The sequence below is a fragment of the Nerophis ophidion genome, linkage group LG08 (genome assembly GCF_033978795.1).
Source record: "Nerophis ophidion isolate RoL-2023_Sa linkage group LG08, RoL_Noph_v1.0, whole genome shotgun sequence".
Classification (NCBI taxonomy): Eukaryota; Metazoa; Chordata; class Actinopteri; order Syngnathiformes; family Syngnathidae; genus Nerophis; species Nerophis ophidion.
The window spans coordinates 66445305-66459503 of NC_084618.1; the positions used below are offsets into that span (position 1 = coordinate 66445305).

Genomic DNA, 14199 nt, shown 5'->3' on the forward strand with positions numbered 1-14199 from the left:
CGTCGTCCAGCATTCTGCTTTTGTTTAGTTTGTAGCCAGTTCTGTATTAGCTTCGTTCTGTATAGCCTTCCCTAAGCTTCAATGCCTTTTCTTAGCGGCACTCACCTTTTGTTTATTTTTGGTTTAAACATTAGACACGTTTTTACCTGCACGCTGTTTCCGACATATACAAAGCAATTAGCTACTGGCTGCCACCTACTGATATGGAAGAGTATTACATGGCTACTCTGCCGAGTTCTAGACAGTACCGACACTCAACAACAACAACAACACATAATTTGCAGACTATAATTACTTGTTTTCAAAAAATATTTTGAACCCAAATAAGTGAAATTAGATAATCTCCCACGGCACACCAAACTGTATCTCACAGCACACTTCTGTGCTTCAGCACAGTGATTGAAAAACACTGCCTTACAAGAAGGCAGAACTGCCAAGGACCCAACTTTAGTAGACTCATTCATTAGAAGCTGTAAATCAGTGGTGCCAAATCCCTGGTCCAGGTACCGGTCCATGACACATTTGCTACTGGACCAAATGTGTCATGTATATGTGATCATGTTTTGTTTTAGTCATGTTCTGTTTGTTTTTTGGCCACTCAGTTCCTGTTTTTGCACTTCCTGGTTTGTTTTGTCACCATGACTACCCATTAGTTTTCACCTGTCATCATGTCTCACACCTGTTTTCACTAATCACCACAGTATTATTTAAGCCACAGTTGCAATGTAGTCAACCTGGCAACATCACCTCCTTCACACCCTCCATCACCTGCTACGCACCTTGTAATCCATGCCAATGATCCATGTCCCGTTCTCGTTCTGTTCCAAAGTACGTTTTCTCGTTATTTATGCCACAGTGCGAGGTTTTGTTTGATTTTCATAGTTTTGCCTTAGTGCGAGTTTTGTTTACACAGCCAAGTTTTTGTGCGCGCCTTTTATTTGCCTTTTTTTGTGCAGTTATTGTGTTAAAATAAAAGATGTCTTTACCTTCATGCCATCTCTGGTCCAAGTTCACTTGCATCTCGGGAAAACAACCACCCCCAAGTACAAGTATTGACAGGCTCTAGATTAGGGGTCACCAACCTTTTTGAAACCAAGAGCTACTTCTTGGGTACTGATTAATGCAAAGGGCTACCAGTTTGATACACACTTCAATAAATTGCCATAAATAGCCAATTTGCTCAATTTACCTTTAACTATATTTTATTATTAATAATTAATTATATTTATCTTTGTGGAAACACTGATCATCTTAATGATTTCTCACAATAAATATATATAGAAACAGATAAATATCAATATGCAACACTTTATTTTTATATTTTCTCTAAGTGCACATTTTCAAATGATCACTTCTTAGACAGTCTTGTGAAATCACAATATCCCATTTTAACTAGCTAGCCACTAACATTTTTTAACAAATCATGAATTACTTTGCACCATGTTTGTACAAATAATAACTCATGTAAAATACAAAAGTAAACTCTCAAATTTTTAAATACATCATGTCACACTTTTAAGTGGACACCAAATGTTGCATGGCGTTAACTAGTGTGTTGTACTCTGGTGTGTAACTTGACACTGCAACTCTGAGTGAATCTTGCAGATGAGCATCAGTGAGGCGTGTTCTGTGTTTGTTCTTGATGAAGTTCATGTCAGAAAAGGCTGATTCACAAGGATAAGTTGAACCAAACAGGCTTGCAACCTTCATAGCTGCTGCACATACACCACTGTACTTTTCTGTGTCAACAATGCACCAAAAGTTTGGTGCAGCCTGGTGGGCTTTAAATTTTAAATTGTCAGGAAAGAAGAGAAAGGAATTTAAAAGGTAACAAGGTATATGTGTTTAAAAATCCTCAAATCATTTTTAAGGTTGTATATTTTCTCTAAAATTGTCTTTCTGAAAGTTATGAGAAGCAAAGTAAAAAAATTAATATATTTATTAAAACAAGTGAAGACCAAGTCTTTAAAATATTTTCTTGGATTTTCAAATTCTGTTTGAGTTTTGTCTCTCTTAGAATTAAAAATGTCGAGCAAAGCGAGACCAGCTTGCTAGTAAAAAAAAAAAAAAATACAGGCAGCTCTCTGGTAAGTGCTGCTATTTGAGGTATTTATAGAACAGGCCAGCGGGCTACTCATCTGGTCCTTACGGGCTACCTGGTGCCCGCGGGCACCGCATTGGTGACCCCTGCTCTAGATCATTTGACGACCCAGGCGAAAGTTGCTCACCAAACCCACGGAGAAATGTTTATATGCAGCATTACACAGTTCGTAATTTTTAATTTTCTTGTCAAGACAAAAAAAATGCAATCTGAAGAAAAAATTTAAGCCATTTAATTAATTAGTTGATTAGATAATATAATAACACACCATCTACAAATGTAGTGCAAATGGCTTGGGGGAAAACGATTCATGTTTTCTTAATTTTTTCTCCATTCAGTAAATATTTAGTACGCGCTTCACCTGACACACAACACTTCCTCATTCTCTGCCAATCACCTTTAAGGCACGGAAGCTGTGCTTGCAAACATGGGAAAAACTAACATCAAATCCAAACCACACAAACATTAAACATTAACACCAGCTGGTCGTTACAGTATTAATCGATATAGGGCTGGGCAATTATATGATCGTGATTGTTGATATCGATTAATTTAAGTTTGATCACGGTGATCAGCTGTTAGCATATTTCCTCGATCAAACATGGCGTAAATGTCTTTTCAAATTACCACAGTAGGGAAGCAACAATGGTACAATCCTGCACGGAATAATCCACCTATATTGACCATGATCCTCTGTGTGTTTGTGTAAAAGTGTGTCCGTGTGCACGAACATCTCATTCCACCTTCGCAAAAGTCGACGTAATTAATTTTAATTACACAGCTGAATGTGCGCCCCAAAAGAACAAAATGAAGAAATATGACAAATATTGGCATGGAAATTGAAACACAACATTTAAAAGGAGCAGCGACTTCAGTTTCTCTATCTGCTGCAGCCACCCAGTAATCCTGCCCCAAATGCAGACTTGCAGGCACTCCGAAAACTTCTGTATGACTGTATTGGTCCCGACTGGGAGAATTAACTCACCCATTAATTTAATCAGTAAAGGCATTTTTATGTACCGGTATAAATATTTTTCTATAAGACTTTTTGTTTAAGTATCTGAAAACATTCCATTTCTCTAATATAACATGTACTAAAAGAAACATGTCCAGGCTGTTTGAATAACAGGCACACTAATACCCGTATACCGGTATAAAAGAAAAAGTCTGCTGACACTTTGTGTTCTTTTTGTTGGTTTGTGGATAACAATTTTTTTTCTTCCTGAAATTATCATAAACTTGTTCTTTGTGTTGGTACATATTATTTTACAGTACTTAAGTTTAAATCAGCACTTTAATGTATTTTCATTCAATATAAGATACAACATTCGAGTTTTAAAAACTCCACAATGTGGGTCACTGCTTGTTTGCCAAAGCACTGATGTGTATAAATAATTAAAGAATACAAATAATATACCGTTTGAAAGTGTTGTTTACGAAATGTCAACTTGAAATCAAATTATTTTAGTATTCACGACAGCAATTGTACTTAAATAATACTTCCATCGATCCATCCATTCATCCATTTTTCGGCCACTTATCCAAGTCCGGGTTGCGGCGGCTGCAGTCTAAGCAGAGATGCCCAGACTTCCCTGTGCCTGGCCACCTCCTCTTGTTCCAAAGCGGGGTATACCGAGGCGTTCCCAGGCCAGCTGTGAGACATAGTCCCTCCATCATGTCCTAGGTCTGCCCCAAGGCCTCCCCCCAGCAGGACATGCCCGAAACACCTCACCAGGGAGGCGTCCAGGAGGCTCCTCTCGACGTGTGTCTCCCGTATGACCAAGCTCTTCACCCTATCTTTGAGGGTGATACCAGACACCCTGCGGAGGAAACTAATTTCTGCCACTTGTACACGTAACCTTGTCCTTTCGGTCATTACCCAAAATTTGTGCCCATAGGTGAGGGTAGGAACGGAGACTGACCAGTAAATCAACAGCTTTTTACCGTCTGGTTTAGCTCCTTCTTCACCACAACAGACCGATACAATGACTGCATCACTGCAGTCACTGCACCAATCCGTCTGTCAATCTCTCGTTCCATTCTTCCCTCACTCGTGAACAAGACCCAGAGATACTTGAACTCCTCCACTTGAGGCAGAACTTCACTCCAGACCTGAGGGGTGCAGTCCACCCTTTTCCTACTGAGAACCATGGACTCAGATTTGGAGGTGCCGATCCTCGTCCCAGAAGCTTCACACTCGGCTGAAAACGGCCCCAGTAAACGCTGAAGGTCCCAGCCTGTTGAAGCCACCAGGACCTCATCATCTGCAAAAAGCAGAGATTCGATCCTCTGACCACCAAACTGGAAACCCTCCACACCCTGACTGCGCCTAGAAATTTTGTCCATAAAGACAATGAACAGGACCGGTGACAAAGGGCAGTCCTCACGGAGTCCAACGTCCACTGGGAGCATGTCTGACTTACTACCGGCAATGCGAACCACACTCCTGCTCTGCTTGTACAGGGACAGTATGGCCCGTAGCAACGGACCCTGTACTTCTGGAGCACCACCCACAGGACACTGCACAGTACACAATCAAATGCCTTTTCCAAATCCACAAAACACATGTGGACTTGTTGAGAAAACTCCCATGCCCACTCCAGTACCCTTGCGAGGGTATAAATCTGGTCCTGTGTTCCACAACCAGATTTTTAAAATTACAATAATACTTAATAAACAAAATAGCTTTGAGAGGGAAACAACCTGTTCTATTTACCCCCACAAAATGTACCATAAAGGAAGCAAAACCGTGGCCCTAAAACTAGGTACGGACCTTAGGGTGGGTTACCTGTACTGTTGCACCTCTGGTAAACAGCTCTTAGCATATGTCACCTCAATCAAACATGAGGAAAGCAGGAGTAAACAATAAGGATGCAGTACTGGGTATAATCCTGCATGATACATCCATCCATCCATTTCCTACCGCTTGTCCCTTTTGGGGGCACGGGGGGTGCTGGAGCCTATCTCAGCTGCATTCGGGCGGAAGACGGAGTACACCCAGGACAAGTCGCCCCCTCATCAAAGGGCCAACACAGATAGACAGACAACATTCACACTCAGATTCACACACGAGGGCCAATTTAGTGTTGCCAATCAATCTACCCCCAGGTGCATGCTTTTGGAGGTGGGAGGAAGCCATAGGTTAAGACACGATGTGTCTGTCTTCTTGTTAAACTTGTGAAGTCTTGCTGGTCGCATTGAAGACGCCAGTGGACCAAATGCGGCTAGCGGGCCGTAGTTTTTATTCTCCTGCACAAGACACACCATTTTTTATACTGTACCTTTGGTACATGGGACAATGCACATTAATGACCATATAAAATGTAAATGATGTACCAGATTGTAGTGAAAGGCTAATTTCCACCACAGGCCCCCAAAAAGTTCAATTTAGACAGCACCAACATCAGACAAACAGTATAACAAAACACATATATAGTAATAAAAATTGAATAAAACGGATACCCTTATAAAACAGTAGGTTGGTGCATGACCTCAGCTCAGGACATATCATGAATAAAGTCACTGCATTTGTTATTCTGCATTGAAAATTATATGGTTTTAAAGGGTAAGTGGGCTAAATTGGTGTTTATAAGAAGTAGGCTGAAAGAAAATACACATCTCCCTTGCCCTAGTCAATTAAAGTGTTATGCAGTTTACTGTGTTGTCAATTTGTCCAACATACTTGTTGATAAATACTGTATGACACTCGATGCAGCCAAAGTATCACCAGTGGTACTTTAACCACAGTTTGAGAATCAATGTTGTAATTAATTCTCTTTAATCATTGGTTGTGTTTCCCAGGGCTTTTCTGCTTAGTAACATTTGTGTGTGTGTCGTCTGTGACAGATTGCTGCCTGCGAAGAAAGCAACTGAAGGATACAATGTCGGTGACAGTGGAGACAACAGTGTCCAGCATACTCCCACTCCCAACCCACTTCGCCCAGGCCGAGCAGTCCTTCTCCTTAAAAAAGCGCCGCTTGCCCTTCTCCTCCTCATCCACGTCCAATTCGTCCACATCATCCCCTGCTCACTTGGCGCACTGTCCTCAGACGCTACAACAATCTAAAGAATGCCCTTTTGTGAGACATGTGTTCCCCCAGAAAATGACCCCCTGGACACCGCTGTCCTCCTCTCTCAGTCAGTCGCCTCCTCCGGAGTCTGTGTATGACCCCAAAAAGCAGCAGTCATATTTTAATCAGTGCTTCACTATGTTGGGCATGCTTGGAAGGGGTTCTTTTGGTGAAGTCTACAAGGTGAGATTTGGTGGAAAATCTAGCATCGTCACAGATGTCAGACACTAATGTTCTGTTTTGTTGTTTCAAGGTGCAAAGCCTCCAGGACGGTTGCCAGTATGCTGTGAAACGCTCTGTCAATCGTTTCAGAGGCAGCAAAGACAGAAACCGCAGGGTAAAGGAGGCAAGGGACCACGAATGCCTCTGTCCACACCCTCACATCCTCAACTTAGTGGCAGCTTGGGAGGAGAGTGAACGGCTGTACATCCAGACAGAACTATGTCGCAACAGTTTGCTGCTTCATGCTGAAAATCAGCCACCCTGCCTGGGTAAGCGCCATAATGCAATGTGATGTATAGGGTTGGCTGCTGGGCATCAAGCATCGGACATATATCTTTATATCTTCATACACTGTGTGAAGGTGCTCCACTAAGTCAATAATCCTCTATTATGGTAAATAAACAAACATTTTTACACATATCATTATCACTGGGGCACACAGAGTAAGCACAAGCACGACTAGGCAAGCTAATTGTTAAACTACCTTGAAACAACACAAACAATAAGTGCTTATTTACAGCGGAAAATAAGCAGCTATTAACAGGTAGATTATTAAGAATCAGAAAGCGGATAATATAACAACTGTTGGGCACCTTTGTTACTGTTTAGCAGGTACTGCCAGGCATACCTATAAGAAGAAAACAAATCAATCCATAGATTGGTAGTGTTGTTACAAAGGGTAGTATCAGTATATGATAAACGCTGGAGTGATTAGATTGCTATTTTTACCATCTCAAAATATTTTTGTTGTTGACATGTATAGGCTCCAGCACCCCCGCGACCCCAAACGGGACAAGCGGTAGAAAATGGATGGATGTTTAGAAATTTATGGAATAAAGCCTTAGAGCCTTAAAGCCCTTGACTCAGGAGAACATTGAGGGTCAAAACCAAAGGATTTAAATGAGTATGGATTTGTGCTTTGTGCTTACTGTGTACTATTGACTTTATTTTGCTCTATGAGTTGTATGGAATAAAATAAAATAAGAAAGTAGTTTAAATATCATGTTGATATTAGGGCTGGACCACAAAACAAGTTTTAATCTGGATTATGGCTTCTCACAATTGTATAAAAAATTAAATGGGCCGTGCAACATGCATGCAAATTTCAGAACGTGTGATGGTGAAACAGATAAGGAGAAAATTAGTGAAAATGTTTGGTATTTTTTTATCAGACACAGCGCTAGTATACCTAATCAATAATCACTGAACTCAACAAAAATATTAGTCATATGTTTTCCGTGTTCACATGATCGCAAATGGATTCACATAATTGGCCAATAAAACTTAATCCGCTGATGAACGCAAAATAATATCAGGGAATTTGACATAAAAGTGAATAAAATGTTTTCATTGTGCTGAGAAGAAACATTTGTTTTTGAAAATAATGTTTCCGGTAGTGCTACTTTAGCCCCGACACACTCAACTGCCCGGTCCTAAACTTAACAATCAATGTCGAGACGGCCACTTGAGACAACAACTAAAGTTCTACAAAAACGATCCATAAACCAACAACACATCACATCTGCTTGTGTTGTTGTCAACGACATCATCAATGCAACTATAATGTAAAAACATTGGTCGCAACTTGAGAGGCGCGCTCTCTTTTTTTTTTACAGCCTCAAGTGAGTCGCCTCTTTACTCGACAAGCTGAGAACGGCACAGCACACTTCCCCCTTTACAATAATAGCGCAGTGTGCCATATGTGGTCTGACTGCTCTAAAAATATTAAAGTTTTAAAAAAGTATATTGCACAAGCATAATGTACTTAAGGCACTTATTCATTCATTTAAACAATTAATATGCTTTGACCTAAAATACTGGTCAAAATTGTCCAAAGATGTATTGCACCAATAAATGTGAGAACTTTTCCATTTAATTAAAGCAGCACTAAGTAACTTTTCAGCCTTCATAAAATATTTTCATAACTTTTGGGATGATGGACTTACAACTAGTTGAATGACACCTCTGTCATGGCCTGAGGTGGTCTGTATCACTTTCTCTGGCACTAAGCAACTTTGAGGAGGGTGGTAGGCACCCTGCCACACAAAAAAATTACAAATGTGCTGACTTCGTTTACAGCTTACGTCACTCCCCCATTCATTAAAAAGACGAAAGTTGATGCCAACGCCTACGTGCCAGCAGAAAACTAAAAGAGGAAGAACGCCTTTGTGCAATTACTGCCATCATGGCAGAAGCTACAAAACAACCAAAGAAACGAAAAGTTTGAATAAAGGAGACGAGGAAAAAAAAAAGGGATGTAATGTCTAATAAAAAGGCTTTCACTCGCTGGCGTAAACTCAAAGATAAAGGATTTTCGACCAACGCTGCTCTGTTCCTGCTAAGCTAGTAAGTGACTTCGATGCTCCAATCAAAATGCTAATGCTAATGTTAACTATCAGTCATTTGCGTGGAAGCAATAAATAGTCACCAGATTGATAGTTTGCAGTACTGTCAAATTGTAAATAGCCCTTGCCATTAAATAATGACTGTTATTACATGTGATCGGTATTGGACAATATTACTCATCGATGATCGGATTTGGCAACATAAAAACCCTGATCAGAACAACCTTATCTCTAACACAATAACAACATGATGTGTATAAAATGTATATTTTCTGAGGTTTTAAAAAAATAAAGTGAAGCGTTTGTGAAAGTACTCTTGTGGAAATAAACTTCATGACATTTACATACAAGTTTAAATAATTTATGCAGTATTTGTACACTGGTTGAAAAAAGCCTCGCAAGAAATTTATTGTAAATTATTGACCTTGCCTATTCAAATAATCGAAACTGGAATTGAAATGAGGAACTGGACTCATAACCGGAATCGGTTATGATAATACAATTTTGCCTTGAATATTTTACTCTTACCATAATATGTTACTTTAACATACCAGGCACCTTCTCAGTTGGTTATTTATGCGTCATATAACGTACACTTATTCAGCCTGTTGTTCACTAGTCTTTATTTATTTTAAATTGCCTTTCAAATGTCTATTCTTGGTGTTGGGTTTTATCAAATACATTTCCCCCAAAAATGCGACTTATACTCCAGTGCGACTTATATGTTTTTTCCCTTCTTTATTATGCATTTTCGGCAGGTGCGACTTATACTCCTGAGCGACTTATACTCTGAAAAATACGGTAATCGGAACTGGAATGGAAATGAGGAACTGGAATCATAACCGTAATTGTCCAAATTTAAACAATGCCCAACCATAGTTATGTGCAGCATAAATTATATTTATACGCTTATGTTGATGTCGCTCAAATTGGAGGTTGGGTATTTATTCTAAATTGTAATACATTTAATTCAACAATATTAATTTAACAATTTGATAACATTGCAACCGGTCACCCTGGAAGTGGGGTCCCTGACTCCCTACATCTGCCTTCCCTTCTCAAGGATTGTTTTTCACCATATGGGTGTTTTTTCTTTTCCTTGCCCAGGTGTGGGTGTAGGACAGGGATGACTTTGTGAATACATATGAGGCACTTGTGATTAAGGGCTGTATAAATAAAATTTGATTGATTGATTGACTTGCTGACTGTTGGCATATGCTTGTCAACATAACCGAAACTAGCCATGACTTGCACATTGACTCGGGACTTTGGCCAGAGACATAAGTAGAACAAGCAATGATAAATGATTATTTTAACTACGATAGTTTGTTGACATCATTTATTCTTCATAAAGACAGGTTTTTGACCGACTTATGCGGGTTCCGATGTATGTATCGTAAATGCTCAATTGTAACGTGTTCTATAATCGACAGGTATGTGGTCTCCATAAGCAAATTACTGTCGGGGTCAAAAAACATTGTGTTTGTCGGAAGCCTCCTGATGTAGTCTTTTTTTAACGCCACAAGATAAAATTTATCTTTTAAATTGTCGCCTGTGTTAGTTTAAATGGATTTTTATGTCCTCTTGTTTGACACAGATGAGAACACTGCATGGTCCTACCTGTGTGACCTTCTCTCAGCGCTGGACCACCTGCACTCTCACGGTTTTGTTCATCTGGACCTCAAGCCTGCCAACGTCCTCATCACAGACTCGGGGCGTCTCAAGTTGGGGGACTTTGGGCTTCTGCTGGAAGTCAAGGGGAACAGCTCAGATCGATTGTTGGAGAAGGCGAGAGAAATCGACCAAGGAGGAGATCCCAGGTACATGGCACCTGAGCTGCTGCGGGATGAGTATGGACCTGCTGCAGATGTTTTCAGGTACAAAAGCAGTCAATGACTAAAAATAAAATCCTACTTTTGTTAAATTAATGTGTTACTTACATCGCTGTAACACACTCTTTTAGTTTGGGTGTTTCCATTCTGGAGCTCGCATGCAATGTTGAGGTTCCCAATGGAGGTGAGGGCTGGCAGCAACTCAGACAAGGGCGCCTCCCTCAGGTCACAAAGGGTAAGTGTATTTTTGTCAACTGATGTTAGAAATGGGCAAGATACTAATTTTGTAAAATATTGGATGTATTGCTGTAGCTAAGGATGTAATGATATGAAAATATCATAACACTGTTATAGGTAAAATTGCAAAAATCATTTTTGCAGCATGACTAGCTTTAAAATATAAAAATATTTTCCTACATATTTTTCTTTATCCTTTTCAAGCTGCTGCATCTAAATTCTCCAGTTGCTCCTCACACACTTTTGTCATTTGGTACCACAATCCAACAAAAGATGATTACCTGAGACCCCTAAATTGTATCACCTCTGCCTAGTACTTACATTTGCATGGTTTTGTACCCCAAAATCTTATCATCTAACTCTCACATATGCTTCTTGGTTCATAGGTATTGTCATATTGTATTGTAAATAACCCATTATATTCCTCAATTTTAAAAACTGTATGTCATAATGTTTGTTATCAGATGTGAACCAAGTTTGTGCTGTAAGCTCGGTTGGAAGCTGAAAAGCCTAAATCAAGTGTAATCCGGAGTTGATTCAAATTCAAAGTGTTCATCACACAGAGTTGTAGTTCTTTATTAAATTTAGTTCCATTCGTACGTCCAGAGCTTTCAGCAGACCTCCAGAGTGTTCTTCAGATGATGCTAGCTCCGGAACCTTCTGACAGGCCTACGGTGTCTCAGCTTCTCGCCCTCCCCTCAGTGAGGAAACGCAGGTGGAAGAGACGCCTTTATCTGACGTTTGCCGAAACTGTGCAGAATTTGGGGCTCTTCTGCCAGGTAATTTGTCGTCACAATCTCTTAGTATGATTTGATTCATCTTTTAATTGTCTCTTTTTGTTTGGTTTTAGCTGCTGATAAACTTTGGCCGCCGACTTTTCTTCTCCCTTCATTTGCCGTTCCACTTCGGGTGGAGCAAGCCGGCGCCCTGCACTCCTCCCAAAGAGCATTGGGACAAGGAGGTAATGCTGCTCCTCAGCGCTGCCCACTCCGACAGCTCAGATGACGACGCCGTGTTCCCAATAGAACCCGTAGGACCGGAGCTTTCCCCCACATTTTCTCACAGGTGAGGCGGTCCACACTTCTTTTTTTTTCTCTTCTTTGTGCCAAGATTAGTTTGTTGAACTCATCACAATTTTCCTCCTGCAGGATGAAAAACACGTCCACTCTTCTCCCCCATTTCCCAGGACTTGATCATCTAAGTCCACCCAATACCCCGAGTCGCCTGAGTCCACCCCGTACCCCGAGTCGCCTGAGTCCCTTAGAGTGGGCTCACTGTAACGGTGCACACACCGGCATCCACTCCACTGAGTGCCACACAATGACGCCTTCTTACAGCCCCTGTCTCTCAGAGACACACATTTCCTCCAGGCAGAACAGACGTTCCTCACAAAGGCGAGATAGCAAATGGATCTGCTCAGAAGACGATCCGTCACGAGCCAGCTTTAAACCAAAAAACCTTCTCTGTTTCTTTGAGGAATCCAACACGGAGGGACAGCCGTGACTTCTAAAGACTTTCTGTGCTTAGGGAGTGCAATTGGACATATTAAGTTCACTTCTTGCTGCTTCTTTTAGGAAATCTTTCTTTTTTTTCTTCTTAAAAGCATGCTTTGTGTTTCTATGAGTGCAATAACACACTAGTCAAGATGTGTTTCATGAGTGATATTTGAGTTCACGTCTAAAAAATAAACTGTTGTTAATGTTAAGCATACTTGGATACATGTTGGATGTGTTGATTAAAAATTGTTGTTTAGCTACAGATTTGGGTGTATATATCTTTCCTCCGGGTACTCCAGCTTCCTCCCACCTCCAAAGACATGCACCTGGGGATAGGTTGATTGGCAACACTAAATTGGCCCTAGTCTGTGAATGTGAGTGTTGTCTGTCTGTCTGTGTTGTGTTGGCCCTGCGATGAGTTGGCGGCTTGTCCAGGGTGTACGCCGCCTTCCGCCCGAATGCAGCTGAGATAGGCTCCAGCCCCCCCGCAACTCCGAAAGGGACAAGCGGTAGGACATGGATGGATATCATTACCAGTTGGTGGCAGCAAAAAGGAGCTAACGCCTTATTAATAGCTACTGTACAGAACAACGCCATTATTTGCTTACTTAAAACTTGCCGTGAACTGCCTTCGCAATCATTAGTATTTGCAGTCCGCTTGCAACCTAAACACACTGCCTCAGGCCATACATTTTAAAAATGTTACTAATTTCGTTAGTGGTTCACAAACATTTTTCACCAAGTACCACATCAGAAAACACTTGGCTCTCCAAGTGTTAACATTAAAATACAGTAGGGTAAAAGGCCAAAATATTTATTAAAAACAAGGAAGATGTTTATTTAACAAGTATATATTTAATATTTTGACATCTGTAACTCCCACTTCCAAAGACATGCACCTGGGGATAGGTTGATTGGCAACACTAAATTGGCCCTAGTGTGTGAATGTTGTCTGTCTATCTGTGTTGGCCCTGCGATGAGGTGGCGACTTGTCTAGGGTGTACCCTGCCTTCCGCCCGATTGTAGCTAAGATAGACGCCAGCGACCCCAAAAGGGAATAAGCGGTAGAAAATGGATGGATGGACATTTTGTTTGAATATAGGAAAATAAAACACTGTACTTAAATAACGAATCAAATAAAAGTAAAATAAGCATTGTACTAAAATAAATATGAAAATACAGTTTTTAAATATAAAATGTACCTAAAGCCTAGAAGTTAGCATATAAGGCCTATATATTTCTTTAAAAAAAGGCAGAAGTTTATTTAACAAGTATATATTTAATATTTTGACATCGGTAATGTTACACATAGTTTGAACAGTAATTTTGAATATATGAAAATAAAACTATTTAAATAATGAATCACATGCAATTAATTGCACATAAAAGTAAAATAAACATTGTACTAAATAAATTATAAAAATACAGTTTTTAAAGGGAAATGTATCTAAAAGCACAGGTATATACCGTATTTCCTTGAATTGCCGCAGGGCATATAGTAAGCGCCTGCCTTGAATTACTTTTCTTTTTTTTCTCCTTTGTCATGAAAAAAGGAGGTTTTTGTCATGAAAAATGGAGGTTTTTTGTGTTGGTGCACTATTTTTAAGTGTATCTTGTGTTTTTATGATAATTTAAAAAAAAAATGTTTTTCATTAAAAAAATGCTAATTTATAAAAAATTCTTCTGCGGCCCGGTACCAATCGAGTGGTTGGGGACCACTGCCTAAAATCACTGGTATACAGTATAATTTATTTGGTTCTTTAACGTACCACAGTTTGAGGATCACTGCATTTCATCATATATCATTAATTTTTACACGAAGTATAAAGGTATAAGGTTAAGTTACAATTATTTTGTCCTCTGATATGGTGGTATTTTTCTACAAACTCAGATAAT

At 40.0% G+C, this 14199-nt stretch overlaps 1 protein-coding gene across 1 annotated transcript in view; it reads left to right on the forward strand.

The window, feature by feature from the left end:
- pkmyt1 (protein kinase, membrane associated tyrosine/threonine 1) overlaps positions 1–12565 on the forward strand; it is a 14857-nt gene extending 2292 nt beyond the window's left edge. Inside the window, exons 2-8 of the mRNA XM_061909481.1 lie at positions 5948–6354; positions 6425–6662; positions 10336–10615; positions 10702–10805; positions 11414–11586; positions 11658–11872; positions 11956–12565. Coding sequence (XP_061765465.1) covers positions 5948–6354; positions 6425–6662; positions 10336–10615; positions 10702–10805; positions 11414–11586; positions 11658–11872; positions 11956–12310 — 1772 coding nt within the window. The 3' untranslated portion in view covers positions 12311–12565. The remainder of the gene's footprint in view (positions 1–5947; positions 6355–6424; positions 6663–10335; positions 10616–10701; positions 10806–11413; positions 11587–11657; positions 11873–11955) is intronic.
- The last annotated feature ends 1634 nt before the right edge of the window (positions 12566–14199 follow it).